At 47.6% G+C, this 23,820-nt stretch overlaps 1 protein-coding gene and 1 long non-coding RNA gene across 3 annotated transcripts; both read left to right on the top strand.

Moving 5' to 3' along the window:
* Positions 1-6,784: 6,784 nt before the first annotated feature.
* On the top strand, positions 6,785-8,218 carry LOC116653214. The gene is made up of 2 exons (XR_004306726.1): positions 6,785-6,927; positions 7,467-8,218. It is a non-coding gene; the product is annotated as an uncharacterized LOC116653214 (long non-coding RNA).
* A 288-nt stretch (positions 8,219-8,506) lies between these two features.
* Positions 8,507-12,368, top strand: LOC116653213 (E3 ubiquitin-protein ligase RING2-like). 2 transcript variants are annotated; one of them, XR_004306725.1, is made up of 4 exons: positions 9,538-9,834; positions 10,768-10,843; positions 11,528-11,593; positions 11,690-12,368. XR_004306725.1 is itself a non-coding variant. In XM_032443797.1 (3 exons), the coding sequence occupies exons 1-3, from the start codon at positions 9,821-9,823 to the stop codon at positions 11,835-11,837; spliced, it is 228 nt and encodes a 75-aa protein (XP_032299688.1). In that variant the 5' UTR covers positions 8,507-9,820; the 3' UTR covers positions 11,838-12,368. The 2 variants fall into 2 exon arrangements, 1 of the variants encoding a protein (XP_032299688.1); XM_032443797.1 differs by lacking the exon at positions 10,768-10,843 and having other exon boundaries at positions 8,507-9,834.
* Positions 12,369-23,820: the final 11,452 nt, after the last annotated feature.

Below are 23,820 nucleotides of genomic sequence, written 5' to 3'. Positions count from 1 at the left end.
GAAGGTAAGGGAGAATCAAGTCAGTTTGCAGAGGTAAAAGCTGTCCAGCTGACCTTAGATGTGGCTGAACGGGAGAGGTGGCCAATGCTTTATCTTTATACTGACTCATGGATGGTAGCAAATGCCTTATGGGGGTGGTTACAGCAGTAGGAACAAAATAACTGGCAACGGAGGAGTAAACCTGTTTGGGTCGCTGAGCTATGGAAGGACATTGCTGCCCGAACAAAGAATATGATTGTAAGGGTGTGTCACGTGGATGCACATGTGCCCGAGTGTCGGGCTACTGAAGAACAACAAAACAACCATCAGGTAGATAAAGCTGCCAGAATTGAGGTGGCTCAAATCGACTTGGACTGGCAGAATAAGGGCGAATTATTTTTAGCTCGATGGGCCCATGAGACCTCAGGCCATCAAGGAAGAGACGCGACATATAAGTGGGCCAGAGACCGAGGGGTGAACTTAACCATGGACGCTATTGTGCAGATTATTCGTGATTGTGAAACATGTGCCATAATTAAACAAGCCAAAAGGATGAAACCTCTCTGGGAGGAAGGGCGGTGGCAAAAGTATAAATATGGGGAGGCGTGGCAGGTTGATTATATCACCTTGCCACGATCTCGCAGTGGTAAGTGTTATGTACTCACTATGGTAGAGGCAACCACTGGGTGGCTTGAAACATACGCAGTACCCCATGCTACTGCTCGAAACACCATATTAGGTCTTGAGAAACAAGTCCTATGGCAACATTGGCACCTCAGAAAGAACTCAATCTGATAATGGGACACATTTCAAAAATTCTCTTATAAATACTTGGGCCAAAGATCATGGCATTGAGTGGATTTATCATATTCCCTACCATGCACCAGCTTCTGGTAAATTTGAACGATATAATGGGTTGTTGAAAACTATGTTGAAAGCAATGGGTGGTGGAACATTTAAGCACTGGGAGAAGAATCTGGCAGAAGCCACTTGGTTGGTCAATACCAGAGGATCTGTCAATCGTGATGGTCCTAGCCAATCTAGCCCCCTACACACTATAGAAGGAGATAAGGTCCCTGTTGTAGATGTAAAGAACATGTTGGGAAAAGCTGTTTGGGTCATTCCAGCTTCTGGAAAGGGCAAACCTGTCCGTGGAACTGTCTTTGTCCAGGGTCCTGGGTGCACTTGGTGGCTAATGCAGAAGAATGGGAATGTTCAGTGTGTACCACAAGGGAATTTGATGCTGGGGGAGTGCAGTCAATAATTTTATGTATCTCTATATACAAATGTTTGCATGTGTAGTGTATTTTAGTTATTATAGTTATACATTTAGTTAAGTTACATGTAATTCTACTATTTAGCTATCATAGTTTTACATATGTGTATATATGTATATATATTAACCATGATGTAATAATGTAGAATAAGGGGTGGAATGTCATGATTTTGTAATTTTGTAATTTTGCTATCAGTATTCCACATCATAACATCATGTAAAGCATGGATACTTTTACAGAATGTGCTGTCCACAGAAGAAGACTACATATCCCAGAGAACAACACGGTCAGTGATAAGTCACGGGACCAGGACGCTATATAATCTTGTTCCCAGGCTGGAGTGCTCCCTTCTCTCAGACGTCTCGGAGAGTGGGAAGCGTTCCAGCCGTGTCGCCTAGAGTTCACAGTAGGCCTCTCGGTTTTCGGGGACTCTCTCTCTCTGTTTCGTTCCATTTATTAGCCTCAATTATATTGTGTTATCTTGTATTCCGATATCATGTTTAGTAAAATAAGTTTTTTCCTTCTTAGATTGCTGCTGTTTTTATCCCATTTCCCTTTTCCCCCTCCTTTCCGGGCCCTGGGGGGCACTACGGGGTGGCTTCCCCCTGTCACAGAATAGGTAAATCTAAGTAACACATGACACAGGGCTTCCCTTTCCAGACGGCCAGCTTTCATCAAAGATTTGACATCTTCCTCAAGGCCTGAGTCCAGCCAGTCTACAGAGCCCCAAGACAGACCATCCAGGCTGCCACTTCTGGCCTGGGGCTCACTCCAACTTCTGAAGCAGAGGACATGGAAGATCAGGTCTAAAAGGGCCTGCCCAGCCAGCCGGCTGCCTTTTGGCCTGGCAGGTCTCCTCAGGCTGTCCGGCTTCGGGCCTGCAGATCCCGTCTTGACCCCACAGGATCCCAACCCCCTTCCCCTTGGAAGGCTTCAAGGAAAGCCAATCTCTGGGATCCCCCAGACAAAGCACTCCCTGCCCGGTAGGGTCGCAGCAGCAATGGACTCACAACAGTGACACAGAAGATCCATGCCGGGTAATTTATTGAGCATCCTAACGAGGAACTGACAACTTCCAGGCACAATGAAGGCACTTTCTGACATCAAGTCGTCAGCATGACGGGTAGAGTGCTTTGGAACAAGACTTGTTTCCACATCGCCTCCTTGGAGATCAGTTTGGGCAACGGCTACAAAAGGAAAATGGAAGGGAAAAGGGAAAGGATAGGGAGATGGGAGATGGGCTCAAGGAAAACCAACAGAGCAGCAGCAATGATCTAAGGAGAAAAACTAATTTCACTAACTATGATATGGGAATGCAAGGTAACACAATGTAATACAATGTAATTGAGATTGTAGGCAAGCAAATCGAGTGAAATAAGAGGCAGAGAGAGGTTTCCGGAGACCAAGAACCCTGCTCTGCAGTGGAAGGTGCACGGCTTTGAAGATGCCAGCAGAGAGAGAGAGAGCGTCCCTTCCGTGATGTATTTCCCTCTCAGGCCGTAAGGTGCTCTGGGCCGTGTAGCTCCTCTTCTCTGTGCTCCACAGGATGTCATGAGGTGGGATACCGAGAGCAAAATGTACCAAGGCACCAAACAGGCCCCACAGGCCGGACAGCCGGCTTCTAGCCTGGCAGGGAGCCTCAGGCTGGATGGGTTTTGGCCTGGTAGGGACCCTGGCCTGCAGGCTTTTGGCCTGGAAGGGCTTCCCCGGCCAGCTGGCTTTTAGCCTGGCAGGGCCCCCCTAACTGGATTACCAGCTTCAGGCTTGCAAGGTCCCCCCAGACTGCCTGGATGGCTTTTGGCCTCTCAGGCCCCGCAGGCCAGCCAGCCATTTTGTTGCCTGGCAGTGAGCCCCGGGCAGGCTGGATGTTGGCCTGGTAGGAATCCCCAAGCTGGCCAGCCAGCTTTTGACCTTGCCAGTGTTTGCTGGCCGGCGGCGGGCTTTTGGCCTGGCAGGGCTTCCCTGAGGTGAGACTGACTGCCCTGCAGTTTACCGGATCCTCCTCCTTGCCCTTTCTGAAGACTGCAGTGTCACAGGCTCTCCTCCAGCTTTCAGGCACTTCTCCAAGACCTGTCAAAGATGATAAAGAGTTTGACAATCACCTCTGCCAGCTCCCTCCACACATGTGGATGCATCCCATCAGAGTCTATGGATTTGTGCACGCTGATCCCAACCAGATGCTCTCAGATCACCCCCTCCTCACCCAGAGGGAAGCTCTCCATTTCTCAAGCTCTCTCTCTTCCCTCCAGGGCCCAGGAGTCCCAAGGGGCAGTCTTTGAACTGAAATTATAGAAGGTGTTCAACATCTTCACCATCTCAGCATCACCCATTTCCAGGACACCCCCCTTCCCTATTTCCTTCTCTTAGGGATGCACCAATCCTGAGCTCCGAAGAAGCGCTATTTAAATGCTGCCCAGCTCTCATGGCCCCCTTACCTTTAAGCACTCTAGCCCATGAGATACCTCCAAGTAGGCCATGGAAAAAAGTCAAATTTGGCTTTCTGGAAGTCCAGGGCCAAATTACTTCTAGGCACATTGTTACCTCCACAGGTTAGCTGGATGCCTGGCACTGATCCTTTCCAATCCAGCACTTTCTGGTATACCGAATATATTATTATATAATAAGCCACCCTGCCCGAGTGGCTTATTACTAGACTGCCACACTGACATACACTTTTTTCCCTTCTCCCTTAGTCCATATGCAGAGGCTCTCAACCGTGTCATTGCCAGCAATAAGCTTTGTCCAGCCCAGACCACCGCTCCATACAGCAACACCATCCCATCTCACCTTCCTTGCCCATCTGTCCTGCAGGGTCCAGAGCCATCCATCACACACAGCACACCAGTCACAGGACCATTCCCACCATGCCTCACTTATGCTGATGACGGTGTAGTTCTGGAGCCAAGCTAAACCTTCTAGCTTCTCTTGCTCATCCCTCATGCCGTGTGTTTTTCTACAGAAACACTGGAAATGTGCTCTGGTGTACACAGCTCCAAGTGGAGCAGCCAAGTATCTTGGCAGCCACAAAATGTGGATGCTCTGTCTGGGAGCTCTGTCTGTGTGTTTGGGCTGGTTCCAGTTTGTGCATAGGTGGTGTGGGACACAGGGCATTGCTTTCTGCCAGCTGGATACAGCTGCTGGCTGAACTGGCCAGGATGGAGCCTTCCCTGCGCAGCCTCCCATGTGCATATCCACCCCAAGAATGGAAGTCCTCCTTCTATGCGTACCCCATTCCACCACAATGAGGAAACCAAACCATTTAGGCACCTGAAATGCTTCTGCTCCTGCAGTCTGGTCACTGCAGTCACAGCTCTGCAAGGGGTCACGTCCACAACTTTCCCCAAAGCAAAGGGAAAACTGAGAAGTACAAGGGGAAAGGAAAGAGAAGTAGATTTCTAACTGTTGATGCAACTAAATATGGTGTGTGCCAAAACATCAGGGGGTACTCAGTAATTAAAATGATTTTGCAGAGGGAAATGAGAGAGGGAAAATCTTCTTTACAATGCTGCAAGGCCTTGAGGATATGAGAAAATCAGACAAAAGTGCAAAACACAGAATACCTTTCTAAGGGACCCCAAAGGGAATGGGGAGACATATGTCAGATCCAATGGGACAGGACTTCACTGGCTGCAGTTTAAAAGCAAATCACCCCAGCTCTTGGTTGGGCTGTTGTCGTCTATTGCTGGGGATCCCTGACCCCCAGGCCACTGGATTTCCATGCATGCATCCTTTCTTGGAGCCAAGCATGCCTTTCTCAGCAGCAAGAAGCAGGCTGGAGTCAGCACCAAAGTCAAAACCAAAACCTCCTTGTGCCTTTCCCTGTCCTTCTTTCACACATCGTCTTTTAGTTTCAGAAAATAGGGCCAGACCCCAACGAAACAAGAGCTCTAAGACAAAGCAGCTGCTTTATTTTCCTCCTCCCCTTTCCTCATCTACACCCCACAGAAAGACCATTTGCCAAGTAAGGGATGCAGTGATCAGGTGTATGAGGGGCAAAGTGAATCAAGCTTAATTTCAAAGGCTTGTCTCTTCCACGTGACTTCCCTGAAGTATGATAGAATCGTACAGTCATAGACTCATAGAAAAGCCTGGGTTGAAAAAGACCACAGTATGCAGGGTCTCCAAACACCAGACCAGGCTGCCCAGAGCCACGTCCAGCCTGGCCTGGAATGCCTCCAGGGATGGAGCATCCACAACCTCCCTGGGCAACCTGTTCCAGTGCGTCACCACCCTCTGTGTGAAAAACATCAACCTAATATCCAACCTAAACGTCCCCGTATCACTTTAAAACCATTCCCCCTTGTCCTATCACTATCCACCCTCGTAAACAGCCATTCCCCTGCCTGTTTATATGCTCCTTTCAAATACTAGAAGGCCACAGTGAGGTTTCCCTGGAACCTTCTCTTCTCCAAGCACAGCAAGCCCAGTTCCCTCAACCTGTCCTCATAGGAAAGGTGCTCCAGCCCTCTGATCATCTTACTGGCCCCCCTTAGCATTATTTGCAATTCTCTTTTGCCTTCCTGCAAGCACACCTGCTTCAGGGCACATTTCATCCCACTGTTAGGCCTTGTAAGAAGCACTATGGCAAGTCCACATGCAGAAAACACTGTCATTCCATTCAGTAACAGAGAAACCATTCTGCCCTTGCTCCTGACTCTCGTCCCTGCCTCCTCCTGCACTGGGCAGTGTTTGTGGGCAATGAAAGAAATACCCACATTCTGGAAAATACAGACAAAAAAGAAACAGGCAGAAAAGCGGCACTAATACTTTGTCACTGGTGGGAATCTCCACAGAAAGTGCTGTGCTAAAGGTGTGAGGTTAAGGGATCATCACTATCAAGATAAAAGTCACAGCATGGAAGATTTAGCGATGGCGTGCTGACTAGAAGGAAAAAACAACACTTACCTTGGAGCTTGTTCATTTTCTCTCCTATCATCAGATCATCATCTACGTAGCTCTGAGGTTGGCCAAAGCCTGTTGCCATGAGCTTTGCTAAACGCAACAGTGCTGTGGCTCAGAGGTATTACACCGGCACATAGCATAGGAGAACTCCATAACCCAAGTGTCGAGGGAAGAAGAAAGGGGAACTGTTACAATTAATTACGTTCACTAAATTGATAATTGTAGGCTTCTTGTCACACACTACTGCCTACAGCAAAACAGCACAGATGTTGACAACTGTGATTTCTGCATACAAGCAACCACTCGAGCTGAGCACACTCTCCTGTCTCTTTGCCATGCCTAGAAAGACCCAGAAGAGCTCAGTGTTCTCTTGCTGTTAGTTTACATCCTCCAAGCACTTCCAAAGGCACGCTGCTCTGTAGAAAAAGCTGAGCTGCCCAGAAAGTTTGTTCAGGAAGAAGGCAGCAGCATCAGGGCATGTCATTGTGAGGGATCTGAATGCATTTGAAGAGAACAGGGAAATAAGAGGAAAGAGAGCAAAACCAACAGGCACTAGCAGTGCTGCCCACAGGGGGCGGGGCTTGAGGCAGGGCCTGTGCCAGAGGGGGGCCTGGCACAGTTAGGGCCAGCTCAGGGCCCAGAGCAGAGGGGAGCAGGCAGAGGCAGGGCCTTGGGGCCCAGGATGGAGGAGGACCAGGCACAGCTGGGGCCAGCTCAGGGCCCAGAGCAGAGGGGGACCAGGCACAGCTGAGGCCACTGCAGGGCCCAGGTGAGAGGGGAACCCAGCACAGTCGGGGCTGCTTTGGGGCCCAGGCCGGAAGGGGGCCCAGCACAGCCAGGGCCTTGTGGCAGCACTCAAACTCCAAAGTTCAGCCTTTAACCAGAACCTCAAATGGTAACTGTAGTGAAAGGCAGGAGCAGATACAGCTGCTTTACTCTGTTTTAATTTTCCTAAGAATGGCGAAGGACTCAAGCTAGTAAACAGAAACAGAATTTCTGAGGAAAAAAAAAAAAACCAAACCAAAAAACAATAGAAATCTAAACAAAAAATCCCAAATACACTTTTCTGAAGAACAGGATTCACAAAACGTTGCTATGGAGCAGATCTCCAAGTAGAGACTCTTTCTCTTAGACAGCCAGCTCTTACATGAGATTAGGGAGGGCAGGAACCAGGCTCTCCCCCTTTTTTGCACATATGAAATGCTCCCAGCTGTGCTGCACAGCAGAACATCTTTCAATGGAGATGAAAGCCTGTGAAATGAAAGAATCCTTTCTTATTTCTTTCACATTTGTGTTTGTTGACTGCAGTTCCAACCAGGTGGACTCGCAGTGTCTTGCAAGTGACACCTGGAAGCAGGTACAGACTGGAGACACAGCACCCTCAATGTCCAGGTGAGTAACAGCAGCCAAGGAGGCCTTTGGGCTCTGCAGGGTCCAAGTGTGGAGCATTACACAGTGGCAGAGCTGCAGAGCTTGCCATAGTAGGGAGGCACAGTGGCTCAGCTCATTTCCCACAGTAACACAGGAAATAAGAGCCATGAGGGAAATGCAGATGCCTTCTGCCTTCCTCTTTTGTCTCATGCCTTCTGCCCCCATCAGAGGGGAGGAATGAGCTGCACTTCCACAGAGACATTCCTCTCACAGCCACTCACACCTCAGGTGTGGAGGGACGAGCTGGGGCTGCTGGTGGCAGCTGTGGAACACTGCCATCTGTGGTGCTCCATCCTACCCTGGAGGTGGGCATGTAGAGCTGAGGACCTTTGTCACTGCACAAATGACTGCAAGCAGAGATGTAGCAGAGGGAACACAAAGCATTTAATAACTTATCATACAAAGCAATGAGTAATAGAAATGACAATATTTCCAACCAAATATCCCCCATCCTAACAGTCATATCTGATCTCTACAATCCCACCCAAACAATTTCCCAGCCCCCTCCAATTCCTCCTCACTATCCCACCCCTGAATTTCCCTCCCCCAATTCCCACACAGTAATTGCCCACACTAATTACCAGCATGCAGGGCATGGGGAACACCTGTTCCTTGTGTGCAGACACCTGGAAAAAAAAGAAGTGGCAGGGAACTGGGGGTCTGTAGCATGCTTGATGTATCTTGATGTATAGCAGGTGCTGGTGATAGCAGAGCCCCTGTTCTCTGTGAGCAACTTGTGCTTAGCCTGCATTCGTTGATCTCTGATCTGCTAACCTTGTGAGAAGATGAAACAGAGCATCCAGCTACTTCACTGGGATTGTGGTTTGCACTGCTTTGACTTTAGTCCTGCAGGCCAGTGATGGACAAGGCAGAGGTGTTGGGATACTGAGAAAAGTGTTTGCAACTCTGGATTTTATTTTTTTCTTAACCATCACTGGGGACTGCTTCAGTTTAGCAGAGGAGCCTTAGTGGCGTGGTTGCCTCAGGTGTACCTGATCTCATGATGGTATGTGGCCTTTTGGCAGAGTTTGGGAACTGACCCCTCAAAACAGTGTTTAGAACTAGTTGCAGGTGATAGCAAGGCTAATCCAGTAAGGTTTTGATGAATCTGTCACAGAAGAGTTACCTGTCCTTATGAGCATGGCTGGTGTGTGGTGTATGTTGCTGCGACCTTCCTTCTTCTGTGTTTGATGAAGTAGATGCTTTTTGGTAGGGACGTTAAGGCTTTGGATGTGATAAGTTGGAATCCTATTGTGAGCCCAAATTCAGCAAACAGTTACTGCTTAACAGGGGCCTCAGGCATATGTTTTAAGTTTCTCTGTTTCCTGTAGGACTTAAAAACGTGTTTATAGCTTTGCAGAGTATATATGGCCCAAGAGCCATGTTTTTCATAGGGAGAAAGGTGTGCTTGAGTATCTTGTGTTCTCTTTGGCAAGGACGTAATAAAAACCAGTCCTGGATGTTTGGTGAGGGAGCAGTGTTGAGAGAGGCGAGCCAAGTGGTGGTAGGAGTCCTGAGCCACCAGGTTTCTGTGCCTCTGTGTGGAGCTTTGTGCTTTGGAAATGTCCAGATTAGCTTTGGCTAAGCCTCTGAGCTTCTGGATGCTTCTCATAACCAGCTCAAACCTCTCAAAAGCTTGAGGTTTGTCCATCACTAATTTTCAAATGAATTGCATGGGGAAATGGAAAAAAAAAACAAAAACCCTTAAGTTGATGTACTTGTTATTTTAAGAATAGAAAGGATAATGAATATGCCAGTAGTGTTTGATTGTTATGGAGGAGCACAAAGTAGTGGCCAAGCGATAGGAGAAATAAGGAGGAATGTCTCTTGGTTATTTTCTCTAGGATCATCAGGATCTATGGATAAATGTAAAGATGGCTAATACATACATAAGGAAAGATAGTGGTTTTAACAGTTGGAAAAATATTGTGAGGCACCCGTGTTTCACCCCAGGTCAAAAAGCTTTGGAATAGTTTGTCTGATTTCCATTTTGCTGAGCAGTTCAGGCCATCAGAGAGGACTTGCTGGCCTCTGGACAAAGGGAGGGTGTGAAGGGGAGGAGGAAATCAGGATGTTAAGATCTGTGAAGAAGGATGAATGGCAATGGTTGTTTGTCACCTTACTGCCCTTCTTGTCTCCCTAGAGCCCAGCTGACTTCCTGGGATTGCTGAATAGCTGCCTTTCGCTGCCTCCTGCCTATCAAATCAAAAACCAGTGGTGTAAAACTGAGCATGAATTTGGTGGGGTAAGTCCTTGAGTATTCTTTATTTCCATAAAAGGCTTTGGATGTCTCAGGATGGAAGTCCAGATACCTACCCAAGTGTATTACAGCAATCACGGAATTTCTATTTCAGAGACTTTTTCAAAGCCCTTCAGATGGAAAGGCAAAGGGAAGTGCAACTTTGGAGTAGTAAATGGTGCATATTAAAATGTAAAGAGGTCTAATTAATGTAAATGGACTCCAGTCATGCTGGTGTATAGCTTTCTTTATGAGGGTACTCAGGAATTCTTCTGACAATGAGTGATACAGTCCCAACTCCAGGTGCGTGCTCAGCTTGGAAATGTATGCACATAGCTTTAGCTTGGCCAGCTGCTTTAACTGCATCGCACTACATCATCCTATCTTGATCTCTTTGCTCCCTCCATCAAAAGTTTTGCTCGGTCTAGACTCGTTGCAGGTGCTGACTGTGTTATTTTGATCCACATGAGATCAATACAGAGATGAATACAGAAAATTAAGTAGGGTTGTGCAGCACGAATTTGAACGTCTTAGGAGAATGATCTTGCTTAGGATAGGGTATCTTCCACACTTCTGATTGTCATCGCTCCCCACCCTTTGTGGGACTCAGACTTGTAGAACTAGCTCCTTGAAGAGAGGGGCTCCCAAGGTATTAACCCATGTAAACCGATGCTCTTCAACATCTTCCTTTGTCAGTGATATAGATGATGGCATCAAGTGCACCCTCAGCAGGTTTGCAGATGATACAAACTGAGCAGTGCAGTCGATACATTGGAGGGAAGGGAAGCCATCCAGAGGGACCGGTACAGGCTGGAGAGGTTGTGGGCGTCCCATCCCTGGAGGCATTCAAGGCTGAGCTACCCACGTTTGACTTCTGTGTTTATCAGTGGGGCAAGAGGAAAATCCTCTTCTTATTCTTTTTTCTTTTCTTTCCTGTAGAACTGCAAAAGCACTCACGGGAAGTTGGATGGCATCAAGGGCGCATGTTTTGGATTGTGCTTAGGTGGAGATAACTGTAAGGAAGGGAAAGAACACTTGTGGGGCAGGGGGTGCTGCTTAACATCCTACAATGAAGTGCAGAGCACTTTTCATGTAGTGTTCAATCACTGTTTTCTCAAAGGTAGTACAATTCTGAGCTAAGCAACAATTAAGCCAGTGATTTTAAGTATCAGTTTCTGATGAAAGTGGCTACCTGTGTTCAGAGGGCACACTTAATTCACTGCGCCTGTGGAAATTCTGATGAGCAATTAGCAAAAATACCCTTGTCGTTAGAGAGAAACAAGAACACTGTCCTCCAAAAAGTAATCAGTGCCATTTCAGTAAGTGACACCTCTTCATTTTACAGGAGGAAAAAACCCAACAAAACGGAGCCTAACAGATTAATGAGACCAAAATGTTAGGAAAGTGTGCTTGAGTTTTCCCAGTAATTAGTGCCCGAATTCCAGAATGGGTTTCTGAACCTTTCTTTCATCCTGCAGGTCCTATGAAGGACTGTGCCTGCATTGTAATCTCCATCAGAAATGCCTCCTTTCTCAGTGAAAATCCAGCCATTGGATTAAGGGCAAAAATGATGTGCAGAGTAGAAGCTGTTCTTCCCTCTGAATACAGTCTGCTTCAACACCCTTGCATTCAGAATCCCTTTAAAGCTGATGCAAAGAGAAGCATGTTTGGTTGTTTTGTGTTGTTTTGTTTTAAATAGCTTTGAACAGCCAGATCCAGTAGCTAAGAAGCCTCGTTCCAGCTTTTCTGTACAAATGGAGTCATGGTGAGTGTTTTCTCTAACAATTGTAGCGTTGGGACACACGCTTCTGTTTTTGCCATCAACTGAATATTGTTCTCTCTCCTTATTAATATCTTGCAGGAAAGAATGTTTCATGTGTAATGAAAAACTGGTGTCCAGAAGATCACTGGGGCCAGATCCCAATGTTGCTGCACTCATCGGTAACACGTGTCCAGGCCCTGATGTATCTGAAGCTGATCAGGAGGGAATGCTGGCAAGCATCAGCTGACGCAATGCCAGCAAGCTTTCAGTCACAGTGTTAAGGAAGGATGAAGACGCGGGCTGGGAACAGTTTGGTCATCACCTGATTTGGCCACATGTAACTTGATGCTAGAAATACACCAGGTCCTCACTCCCTGCATAGCAAGAGATTCCTCCGTTCTCCTCCAAAAGCTGCCAAAGTAACTTCTGTGTGATGAGTGCTGAGATCAAACTTTGTAGGGAAGGAAAGAGTGGTAAAGAACTAAGAACCTGCAAGATAGTTTTGGATAGGGCGGTGGATGTAGTTTACCATGATTTCAGCAAGGCATCTGGTACTGTCTCCCAGGACATCCTTATAACAAAGCTGAGCAAGCGTGGGATAGATGAGTGGACAGAGAGGTGGGTTGAGAAGTGGCTGACTGGCAGAGCACAGAGAGACGTTGTTGGCAGTGCAGAGTCCAGGTGGAGACCTGTAACTAGCAGTGTTCCCCAGGAGTCAGTGCTGGGTCCAGTCTTGTTCAACATCTTCATCAATGACCTTGATGAGGGGATAGTGACCACCCTCAGCATGTTTGCTGATGATACGAAGTTGGGAGAATTGGCTGACACGCCTGAAGGCTGTGCTGCCATTCAGCGAGACCTGGACAGGCTGGAGAGCTGGGCAGTAAGAAACCAGATGAGGGTCAACAAAAGCAAGTGTAGAGTCTTGCACCTAAGGAGGAGTAATTGCATACACTAGTAAAGGTTGGGGGATGACCTGCTGGAGGGGAGCTCTGCAGAGAGGGACCTGGGTGTCCTGGTGGACGGCAGGTTGGCCATGAGCCGTCAGTGTTCTCTCGTGGCCAAAAAGGCCAATGGCATTCTGGGGTGCATGGCCAGCAAGTCAAGGGAAGTGATCCTCCCCTCTACTTTGCCCTGGTAAGGCCTCATCTAGAGTACTGAGTCCAGCTGTGGGCTCCCCAGTACAAAAAAGACAGGGATCTCTTGGAAAGAGTCCAGCAGTTCTTTCTTTCTAAATGTTCTTTCTTTCTTTCCAGAGCTCATCGTTGGGGAGCGTTTTTATCTTATTCAGACTCTTTGCTTTGCCATGAAATTGTATTCAGGTTATTTGCTTTACGTTTGTATTTCTAGACCTTGTTTTGCTTTGCTCTGTTTTCCCTGTTTGTTTGGTATTCTTACCTTTGCTTTTCTTTAGTGCCCCCGTGGCTTTGCTTTCCACGGTCTTTGTTTCATGTTCGTTGCTTCTTTGTCTGTCTGGTTCCTTTCTTTGCATTCCCTTTATCCTTGATGAGGTCATTCTTTTCCTTTTGAGACTCTTTTTTTTTTTTTTTTTTTTTCTCTCTTTGCTTTGAGTTTCTCCTTTCCTTTTCATTCTTCCTTGCCTGGCTTTGCTTTCCTTGTCCCCTTGCCCGTGCCTTTCCTCTTACTTTCCCTTCCCTTACCTGATGTTCTCTCGCCCTCAACTGTCTTGTTTGGTTTATTCGTTTCTGGCTTCTTATTATCCAGCCTCCTCTTTGGCTTTCCTTCTCTGCTTGATGCATTTGCAGTTGTTTTTTCTTCTCATTTTCCCAGGTGGGTCCACTCCTCCAGGACAATGATGCCTGTTCCCTTGTAGTGGTCTTGCAGCTTTTCCTCTGATAGCTGGCGAGATCCGTGCCCGGTAGCTACTAGTACCTCCTCCTTGGCTGACTGCAGGTGCTCTGCCTTCCTCCAGAGAGATGTTTGGTTCTAATTGTCATCTGCAAACCAAATTTGAGCTGGCCACCCTGATGTTGCATCTCTGGTGGACTTAGCAGCATGCCCTGTAGCTACCCTTTCCTCCTCCCAGGAGGAGGAGGAGCTTTCAGCATCCTCCTGACTCAGTTGTCATCTCTGCGTTGTTTTCATCTGTGCTTTTCCGCGCTGCTTTTCCCCTGTAGTGCTTTTCTGTGCTGCTTTTAACTTTGAGTGCTTTTAACTTTGAGTGCTTTTAACTTTGAGTGCTTTTAACTTTGAGTGCTTTTAACTTTGAGTGCTTTTCTGTGCTGATTTTCCCTTTCAGAACTTTTCCCTTTTGGGGCATTTCCCTTTCAGTGCTGCTTTTCCCTTTCAGTTCTGCTTTCCCAATCTCCTTCTCCCTTTCAGTGCTGCATTTTCTTGTTCCTTTTCCCTTTCAGTGCTGCTTTTCTGTGCTCCTTTCCCTTTCGGTGCTCCTTTTCCCTTTTGGTGCTCCTTTTCCCTTTTGGTGCTCCTTTTCCCTTTTGGTGCTCTTTTCCCTTTTAGTGCTGCTTTTCCGTGCTCCTTTACCCTATTAGTGCTTTTCCGTGCTGCTTTTCCATTTTAGGGCTGCTTTTCCATGCTCCTTAACCCTTTTAGTGCTGCTTTTCCATTTCAGGGCTCCTTTCCCTTTCAGGGCTCCTTTTCCCTTTCAGGGCTGCTTTTCCCTTTCAGGGCTGCTTTTCTTTGTTCCTTTTCCCTTTCAGGGCTGCTTTTCCCTTTCAGGGCTGCTTTTCCGTGCTCCTTTACCCTATTAGTGCTTTTCTGTGCTCCTTTTCCATTTTAGTGCTGCTTTTCCATGCTCCTTAACCCTTTTAGTGCTGCTTTTCCATTTAAGTGCTCCTTTTCCTTTCAGGGCTGCTTTTCCCTTTCAGGGCTGCATTTCATTGCTCCTTTTCCCTTTCAGGGCTCCTTTTCTCTTTCAGTGCTGCCTTTGCCCTTTCAGGGCTGCTTGCCACCTTTCCCTTTCAGTGCTGCATTACTTTATTAGGGCTGCCTTTCCCTTTCCGGGCGGCGGGCTTTTGGCCTTGCAGGGCTTCCCAGGCCTGCAGGCTTCAGGCCTGGCAGGGATCCCCAAGACGGCCTGCCGGCCTTTGGCCTGGCAGACACCCCACAGCCATCTGACCAGATGACTTTTGCCTTAGGGCCTCCCCGGCCAGCTGGCTTTTGGCCTGGCTGGGCCCACTCGAGCCACCCGGCTGGCGTTCGACCTGGTATGGCTCCTTGACCCGGCTGAGTTTTGGCCTGGCAGGGCCCCTGGTCCAGATGGCTTTTGGCCTGGCAGGGTCCCCGTAACCAGCCCGCCAGCTTCTGGCCTGGCAAGGCCCCCACAGGTCAGCCANGTCACCAGCTGGATTTAACTCCAGTCACCACCGCTCCCTGGGCCCGGCCATACCAGCTCCTAACCTAGCCAAGGGTGTACCTGTCCAAGGCACGGGCTGCCAGCTTCTGGAGGAGAATGCTGTGGGAGACAGTGTCAAAGGCTTTGCTGAAGTCTGGGTAGACCACATCAACAGCCTTTCCCTCGTCCACCAGATGGGTCCCTCGATCATAGAAGGAATGATGTTGGTCAAGCAGGATCTGCCCATTGTGAACCCGTGCCAGCTAGGCCTGATCCCCCAGTTCTCCCACATGTGTGGAGTGATCTCCCTCAAGACAATCTGCTCCATAACCTTCCCCGTCACCGAAGTCAGGCTATCAGGCCTGTAGTTCCCTGAGTTCTCCTTACAACCCTTCCTGTAGATGGGAGTCATACCGGCAAGCCTCCAGTCTTCTGGGACCTCACCAGTTAACAAGGAGTGCTGATAGTTGATTTAAAGTGGCTTGGCTTCCATCCATCCAACACATCCATCCATCCATATCTCAGTCCTATCTTTCTAGCAGGGCTAGTACTGTTCTATCCCTGCCCTGGGTTCATTGTATGATCCATGCTGGTGAGGTGTGGTCTGCAGTGTTGTGAAGGCAGGGGAAGTGGAGGATGAAGGAGGAGGTCAGAGCTGTGTGATGCAGCAAAAAGAAATGCTTATCTCTCAGTATCTTCTGGTATCCGAAAGCCACACTGTAACTCACACAGCGTACCTTGTCCACAAGGTAAAACAAACAGCCCTGTGGGGGAACAGCCCTTATCTAAACTTGAAGGGGAGGTGGATTTGATCTCAATGCAACCATTCAGGTGTGAGACCTGAACTACCTCCTTGGTACAGCCTCAGAACCTCAGTCCGATGAAAACCAAAATGTTCCCCTCTCTTTGCCTAGTCTACAGACTCCAGTGACAAGAACTACTCACACACTAAAGCATTTTCTCTCTCAAGCCCATTAGCTTGTCCTTTATGCTTGAGAGCTACGGACAACTTATCTTTGCCAGCATCAGAAGATAAAGTGGCTGTTCATGTTGGCTCACTGAGTTGCAGAGATAGGAAAAAAAATGACCTCCTGTGTTGTGTATTCCTCCCAGAGAAAGCAGGAACAAAGGCTTGATGTTCTTTCTATTTGCAAACCACTACACATGTAGGTCTCACGGTGCACTGGCCCTGCAAACCAGGACAGCCTCTCTCCTTCCACATCCCCAGCGCAGATGCATCCAGCAATGCCACCTTTCCTCGCCCACGGCCAGCAGCCCAAATACTGAAACCTGCTGGTCTCAGAATGTTTGAGCAAGGGCTGAGTCACTGATGAGATAATGTCAGGCTGAAGTTAGCACAGAGTGAGTTCAGTATGCTACGGTTGATTCTATTCTCCACAAATTTCCTCAGATTCTCTTCTCTTGCTGATGACTCCCTCACTCCTTATCTCAATTACCCTTATGTCCCTTGTTGTTTTTTTTTATTCTTTACTTTGTATTATTCTTTAAAACTCTTTCTAATTCTCATATTATCCATCTTACTTACAAGGGAGGGGTGGAACATCTTCTAACTTCAACAGCCACAGTGATAACGGGGGACATGATAAACCATTGATGCTCACATCTGATCAACACAGTCTAACAATCTATCACACCGCTGGTGCATATCTATTGCATTTCACCAGTGCATAAATATTTATCAATTGCACTGAGATCACCAGCATCCACTCACCTTTCTATCTCTTTTGGCTATCTAGGCATTTTCATTTTGTTCAGCATCATGACAACTATGTGACTAACAGCCTACAGAGAAGCTGAATAAGCCATGATGCCCCAGCACAGAGTGCCATCACATACATCTATTTACATCAGACCAGAAGTAGCCAAGTGTTACTGTGGTCATTGTGGTTGTTGTGGTTATTGTGCACCCCACTGCACGTGAAGAAAAAAGGAGGCAAGCTGAAAAACTACATGAAAAAACACATTCTTCATGTGATTCTTCATGTACAAGAGGAATTCAGGTTGTCTGCGTTAGGTATTAACAATGCATTGTTCTGGCAAACCAACCCAAGAGTCCTCCCAAACACTCCCATTGTTCAGAGCATGCTTGTGCTCTTCCTACTATTTGTAGGAGCAGGCACAGCGCTGCAGAGGGACTTTAATGTAATGTCACAGGTGTGACTGCCAAGGTTGTGAGCAGGAAGGGTAAAATGGGGAAGAAAACCCACTAATGTATCTTCAGAACATGTTCCTGGTGCTAGAAACAATCTTACCCACAGAAATGAATGGACACAACTTTGTGGTGCATAACACCTGACAACACATCTGAACTGAAAGGTAAAATAAGACACAACTATTTTCAGTGGGATAAAAATATGCAAGAAAGAAAAAAAAACAATCACAAGGAAGTAATCAAAAGAAACTTTCAGAAACAGAAAACTACGCTCTCTGCCCCTGAATCCCACAGGCATAATAGCCAGGCCAGGACGCTCTCCCACGGCTTCTGTCTAAAACGCTGCATTGAATCCATCAGGACAGTGGGGGTATAGGGGCGGGCTGTCACATGAAGGTAAGTCTCGGCAGGGGACCATTGATCAGGAGGCACCCCTGCTGGTCAATCCTGGACCTTCTTTGTTTTCTGGGTCGCAATAGGATGGACTTCTAATGGGTTCATCCTAGGTGGCTCTCCTAAATCAGCCTTGGTGATCTCCTTCTTATCTGTTGTTTCAGGATCCTGGTCATCATTTATTGAGATGTAACAAATTTGGGGGTTTGGAGGAAAAAAATGATGTTTTATTTCCTTGTTAACAGACTAAGTTCATGCTCCAGCTGTTCAGTTAGAGCTTTTAGTAATTGATATTCATGTTCAACATTATTGGACCTGGTCTCAGCCAGATTTAAGGCAGTAAATAAAGGCCGTGCCACTGTGGATGCGGCCAGTCATCTTTCCTTAGTGGTCAGTACATCCTTATATATATGGCCACCACCACAGGCTCCAGCCTGGCTCACCAAATGTAAGGTTGAATAATATGAAGATGGTAAATATTCAAAAGGTTATTTGTAAAGGAAAACTCACTGATATCAATGCCTTGGCTGGAAAAGCTGGGGCAATCTCCACCAGGGAGCAATCTCCAAGAGATGCTGCCTCAGTGGTGGTCAGCCCTTAAATGAGGTCTTAGAGGAAGTGGAGTTGAGCTCCACCCCTTCCGGGAGCACAGCTAAATTACTCTCACCTGTGCTCCCACAGCTGACCCAACACTTGCCTCAGCTGATTAATCAGAGGTTCAGGCTGTGATTTCCCATATAATAGGTGAGACATAGAATCATATCACAGAATCATAGAATGGCCTGGGTTGAAAAGGACCACAGTGCTCATCCAGTTTCAACCCCCCCCCCCCACACACACACACCACACGCAGGTTGTTATACATGACATAGCCATCTGCTGTGTGGACCATGTACAGTCTAACTGTTTTAAAGCATAGCTACTCCTGATTTTCTTAAAATGTCTTTGTCAAGTTCAAATATATTTGTGATTTCATCAAATCATAGAATGTCCTCGGTTGAAAAGGACCACAATGATCATCTCAATTCAACCTCCCTGCTATGTGCAGAGTGGCTAACCAGCAGACCAGGCTCCCCAGAGCCACATCCAGCCTGGCCTTGAATGCCTGCAGGGATGGGGCATCCACAGCTACCCATTTTGCTGCAATAAAGAGAATAAAAAGCCAAGAGTGAAACTTGGAGTTAACGAAAGACACTTGGAAACAAATACTTTAAATATGAACAAGTCAGAGGCTGAGCGAAGTTTGGTATGTGAACATTTAAAAACAATGCAACAGATGCTGGCAAAAAGAAAAACAGAACTCTTGTTTTTTAACAGACATTCATAAGCACTTAGCGCAGCTTTCCTGGGTTTAGAGTACATTCCCTCTCTTTTCTTCGTCTACCCCCCTTCGACTCCTCAATTCGTATGTGACGGGTGCAGGGTTCACAGGGAGCCAAAATAGTCCGTTCACAAGGCACAAAACCACCCGAGGAAATAAAGTATTGCAGACTGTGGCACTGTGGGTTGGAAGAGAGAAAAGTACTGCTGAGCCGGCAGTCCAAGAAATGTCTGTTCACCCGCACCTCACTGCACCGTAGAAATGGATGCTATCTATAAGAGTCCTGGCTCAGGCTCACTACTGCCTGGAGGACTAAGCATAAGAAAGACTGGCGGATTTGTTGTGCAAAGAGAACATCTTCTTGAGCTGGGATGCTTAAAAGTAAACATAGTGTGCCAAAAAAAAAAAAAAAAAAAAAAAAAAGGCAAAAAGCAGACAAAACTATAAAAAGTAAAAAGCAGTCAGGAGGGAAAATACATTTCTTTTACACATTACTGGTTTGAAGGCATATACCATCCTCTCACTTTTCAAGTGTTTAAAAAGATAAATGCATAGTGATCTCCTCCAACAATACGTGTACCTGGTCTAGGCAGCAGGTGGCGCAGCTCTGTATCACAGAGAACCGAAGCCATAAGCACCAAACTTCTCAGATCCAGACAAACCAACCAAATGTGCCTACAGACCGACAGAACCCTTCAGTAGGGCAGCCAGTAAAAACGTCAAACAAAGCACCTGATTCTCAGCCTCTTTGTTCCTTTCTGCACACCCAGAGGTCTCCCTGTTAGCTCCACTGCTGGCCTGCAAAGCTGGAGCTCACAGTCCATTGGAAGTCTTTGTTACTAGACAGCAGAGAAATGGCAACCTGTGTTTATCAGGCAATGCAATACGGAAGAGACTGCCCAGCATGCACAGGGCATGACATACTGCCTCCACACTGCCTCCCAGCCAATCCCCGTGAGGCAAAGGCAAGCAGAACACCCAAGGCAGGCAAAAGCAAGGAAAACACTGTGGAGAACCTCCAAGAAAATGACAAGGACAAAGAGAAAGCCAACAGGGAATGACAAGGCAAAGGCAGGGTCAGAGGTGAGGACAGCACTGCAGGGAAAGGCCAGAGACAAGAACTCAGGAGGAAGAGAACAGGCAGACTGTAGAGTACCCTACAGCACGGTAACGAGCTCTAGGAGCACTACATTGTGCCATGGGTAAACATTGGTGCGTGTACGTTGACCTTACCTGTCTGGGCAACCAGCAGCACAAAGTCAGGTTCTGGGGCATTCCAGGAAACGAAGCTTTCTATTTCTCACTGTTCTCGTGAAGAGCCACAGACTTCTCAATGCACTTGTTGCACCACCCAGGAGCACTGCAGTTCTCCACCACCACTTGTTGAATACAATACAGTGATGAAGGCACTGTGCCACACATGCAAGGTAGCACCACAGAATCACAGAATGACCTGGGTTGGAAGGGACCTCAAGGATCATGTAGTTCCAACCCCCCTGCCTGGCAGGGCCACCAAACATACACCCTTACTAGATCAGGTTGCCCAGGGCCCCGTCCAACCTGGCCTTGAACACCTCCAAGGACAGGGCATCCACAACCTCCCTGGGCAGCCTGTTCCAGGGCCTAACTACTCTCCTAGTAAAGAACTTCTCCCTAAAATCCAACCTAAATCTTCCCTCTTTCAACTTAAAACCATTTCCCCTAGTCCTGCTATTGTCAGCCCTTTTGAAGAGTTTAATCCCCTCCTGGGAGTAACTTCCCTTCAGGTATTGAAAGGCTGCAATGAGGTCACCCCGCAACCTTCTCTTCTCCAGGCTGAACAAACCCAACTCCCTCAGCCTGTCCTCATAGGGGAGGTGCTCAGCCCCTGATTCGTCTTCGTCGCCCCTCTCTGGACCTTTCAAAACTCCATGTTCTTTTTTGTCTGAGGGCCCACACCTGGAATCAGTAAACAGATGGGGCTCAACAAGGAGAGATAGAGGAGGGACAATCACACTCCCATCCCTGCTGGACCACCCCTCTCCCGAAATGGAGCCAGGATCCCATATTGCCTTCCGAGCTACTCAGAGTGATGCTGCTCATGTTGAGTCTTCGTCCACAGGACCCAGATACCTTCTCTGCGAGCTCGTCTCAAGGACCACTCCTCCCAGCGTACAGTGGCTGGCGTTCTTACTGGCCAAGTGCAAAACCTTGCACTTGCCATGTTGATCCTCATTAGGTTCACCGAAGCCCAGTTTCAGCCTGTCAGGTCCCTCTTGAATGGCAAATCCGTTCTCACCGTATCGACCGCAACAACTCAGCTTGGTGTTCAGCAACTTGCTGAGGGTGCCTCAAATTCCATCGATGTCATTAATAAAGAATGTTAAAGAGCACGGTCCAAGACGGAACCTTGAGGGACACCATCGTTACTAGTCCACCTGACATAGGAGCATTGATCCACCTCTTGGCGGGCTTTCAACAATTATTGCTTATCAATATAGTTTGTCTCTAATCCAATTCCTCCAAATTTGAATGAGGATGTGGTGGGGGACATGTCAAAGGCTTGCTCAGGTCAGGTAATGACGACTCATTTCACGCTTCCGCTTCAATCACCAATGCCGTCATTCCTCATAAGGAAGGCCACAAGATTAGTTAAGCAATTGACCTTTCCCCTGGTGAAGCATGCTGGCTGTCTCGGATGCACATGCTCGTGTCTTTATGTGATGTCAAAGATGTTGTCCAGATAGGATCTGTTCACTAATCTTCCAGGCACGGAGGTGAGACTCACCAGCCTGTAGTCCTGGGTCTCCTGTCACTTCTTGTAATGGGAGTGACGTGACCCTTCTCCAATCATCCGGGACCACTGTCACCTGACAGCCATGAACTTCTCAATATGATGGAGAGCGGCTTCAGCAACTGCAGCTCAGCACGCTCCTTCAGGACCCTGGGATTGCAACGCCATCTGGCCCATAGAACTTGTACTCTTCAGTCTAAGGAGGCACTCTCGGACTTGCTCTGCCCTTACAGTGGGGAGGGATTTACCTCCTTGGTCCCCACATAGAGGTTTGGGGATGCAGGGCTTAGGGACATGAAAAAGTCTAGAATCCTGGCCACCAGTGAAGACTGAGGTGAAGAACTCACTCATCTGTTGAAGCCAGTTCTCCTTTTAAATTTACCAAAGTAGGTACTCCCGTTTTGGCCTGTCTCTTCTGGCTAGCGTACCTGTAGAAGGTTTTCTTATTGCTTTTCACATCCCTTGCCAAGTTCAGTTCTGCCTTTGTTCACCACTTGCACAAGGATGCACTGTAGCGCTCCCTCATATAGTTGGAATATGAGGGTATAGTTGTAATTACAGAGTAAATAGATAGCCAGAGGGTATCTAAGAAAAGACTCACCAGTGCTGAGGCTTTCAGTCAAGATGGATGCTCACCAATGTTGAAGCTCATCACAAAAACTCCACAAATGAGCAATCTCCAGAAAGATCCTGCCTTAGTGGTGGTCAGCCCTTAAATGGGATCCAGGAGAGGTGGAGTCAAGCTTCATCCCTTCTGGTAGCACAGCTGAATTACCTTCACCTGTGCTCCTGCAGCTGTCTCGTTGCTTGCCTCAGATGGTTAATCAGAGGTTCAGGCTGTGATCAACAGTTTCCCTTACATCCGTTCTCTGAGCAAGGCGACTGTGCTCTGTGCAAGATGCTTCTTACCAGCAGCTCTGTAGCTGGTAACAAACAAGGAGAAATCCATTCATCAAATTGCATGGAACACCCTTTTGCCAGCCCATTATGCAGAGACAATTGCGTTTATGATCAACATTTCACCTACCCATTTTTACTGGCAATGATGCCTTTCCAGTCACATTGTGAAGGCTGACCACTGCAAGCCTCACTGCCATGGCTCAGATTTACTCGAAGAAACCACTGGCCCACATTTTCCCCCATAGTTAATTAACTCTTGGGCAACCTCCCCCCGCATCCATACTTTGTACCATGACCACAGATGGTTAGAGGCTGCTGCTTGAGCTCTGACCACCAGCAAGACTGACCCTCCACACATAGTCTGATTCCTTTGGAGAGCTGCTAAAATCTTTTTCCAGTTTTGCTAGTTCAGTGTCTGAGAAGGAAATTTCTTTAACATTCATTTGAGGATCCAGATCCTCTCTGTTATCTGAATGTGCATTCAGTTTGTATCAAAAGACGCAGTAGCCCATTGGGGTTTCTAATTCACCTGGCCTTCCCTTCGCTCCTTCACTCCCGAGTTTTTTCTTGAGGTGCACTATGGATAACAGTGCCACTGGTGTCCTTACACATGAGCAGTTCCTTTAAAGGCCATTTGCAGCAAAGCTAAAATATGTTCCTAATTGTCCCTCAAGGTTCACAGTTTGATTCTGCACTTTTCACCAATTCTTGTGTTACTTTCACTGATTCCAGTGAACTGACCGGTGATGTTGTTTTCGCTGTTGGAAAAAGACTCGTGTTGGTCTGAAGCGTTTGTTTGAGCCCCTGACAGTAGTTGAGAGCTGACAAGGTGGGGAGCACTGAGTGAGCACTGACACGCTTCAGTCAGAGCCTGAGAGGATCTGCCTTGGGGTAGATGGCACCCAAGTCAGCCTGGGTCCATGGGTAACTCAGGTAAGTTTTTCAACCTTAGGTTAGTAAAGGCACACGCTGTGCTACTCTGCTGCTCCAGTAGCACTGGAGGTGGCTGATCATCTTTACTGATGGAGGAAAGACTCAAGAAGACAAGGAGGCGGCAGTCAGCAGGAGAGTGAGCACATGGCAGCCGTACTGCAGGCAGCTCCGCTTTGACCAACGAGGGATTCCTCAGGTCCTCCCTGCACAGGGCTGAGGGCACAGCACTGCCATCCCGGGGTCCACATGGGTGCTGTGCAGCAGCACCCGGCTCAGAGGGGCTAACAACTCCTGTGTCCCCGTGCAGCACAGAGTCATTTCCACACCTGCACAACAGCCATTCTTAAAGAACATTGGGCAGCGAGCACCTTTAAATCCTGAGTTAACTTACCACGTACAACAAAGCAAACAAAAGCAGCAA

The sequence above is a fragment of the Coturnix japonica genome, chromosome 3 (genome assembly GCF_001577835.2).
Source record: "Coturnix japonica isolate 7356 chromosome 3, Coturnix japonica 2.1, whole genome shotgun sequence".
Lineage (NCBI taxonomy): Eukaryota > Metazoa > Chordata > Aves > Galliformes > Phasianidae > Coturnix > Coturnix japonica.
This window is presented reverse-complemented; position numbering and strand designations above follow the sequence as displayed.

Excerpts from the sequence above, each read along its gene's own strand:
- LOC116653213 (XM_032443797.1), top strand. Across the intron at positions 11,594-11,689 it reads TCTGTACAAATGGAGTCATG|GAAAGAATGTTTCATGTGTA; the intron begins GTGAGTGTTTTC and ends AATATCTTGCAG.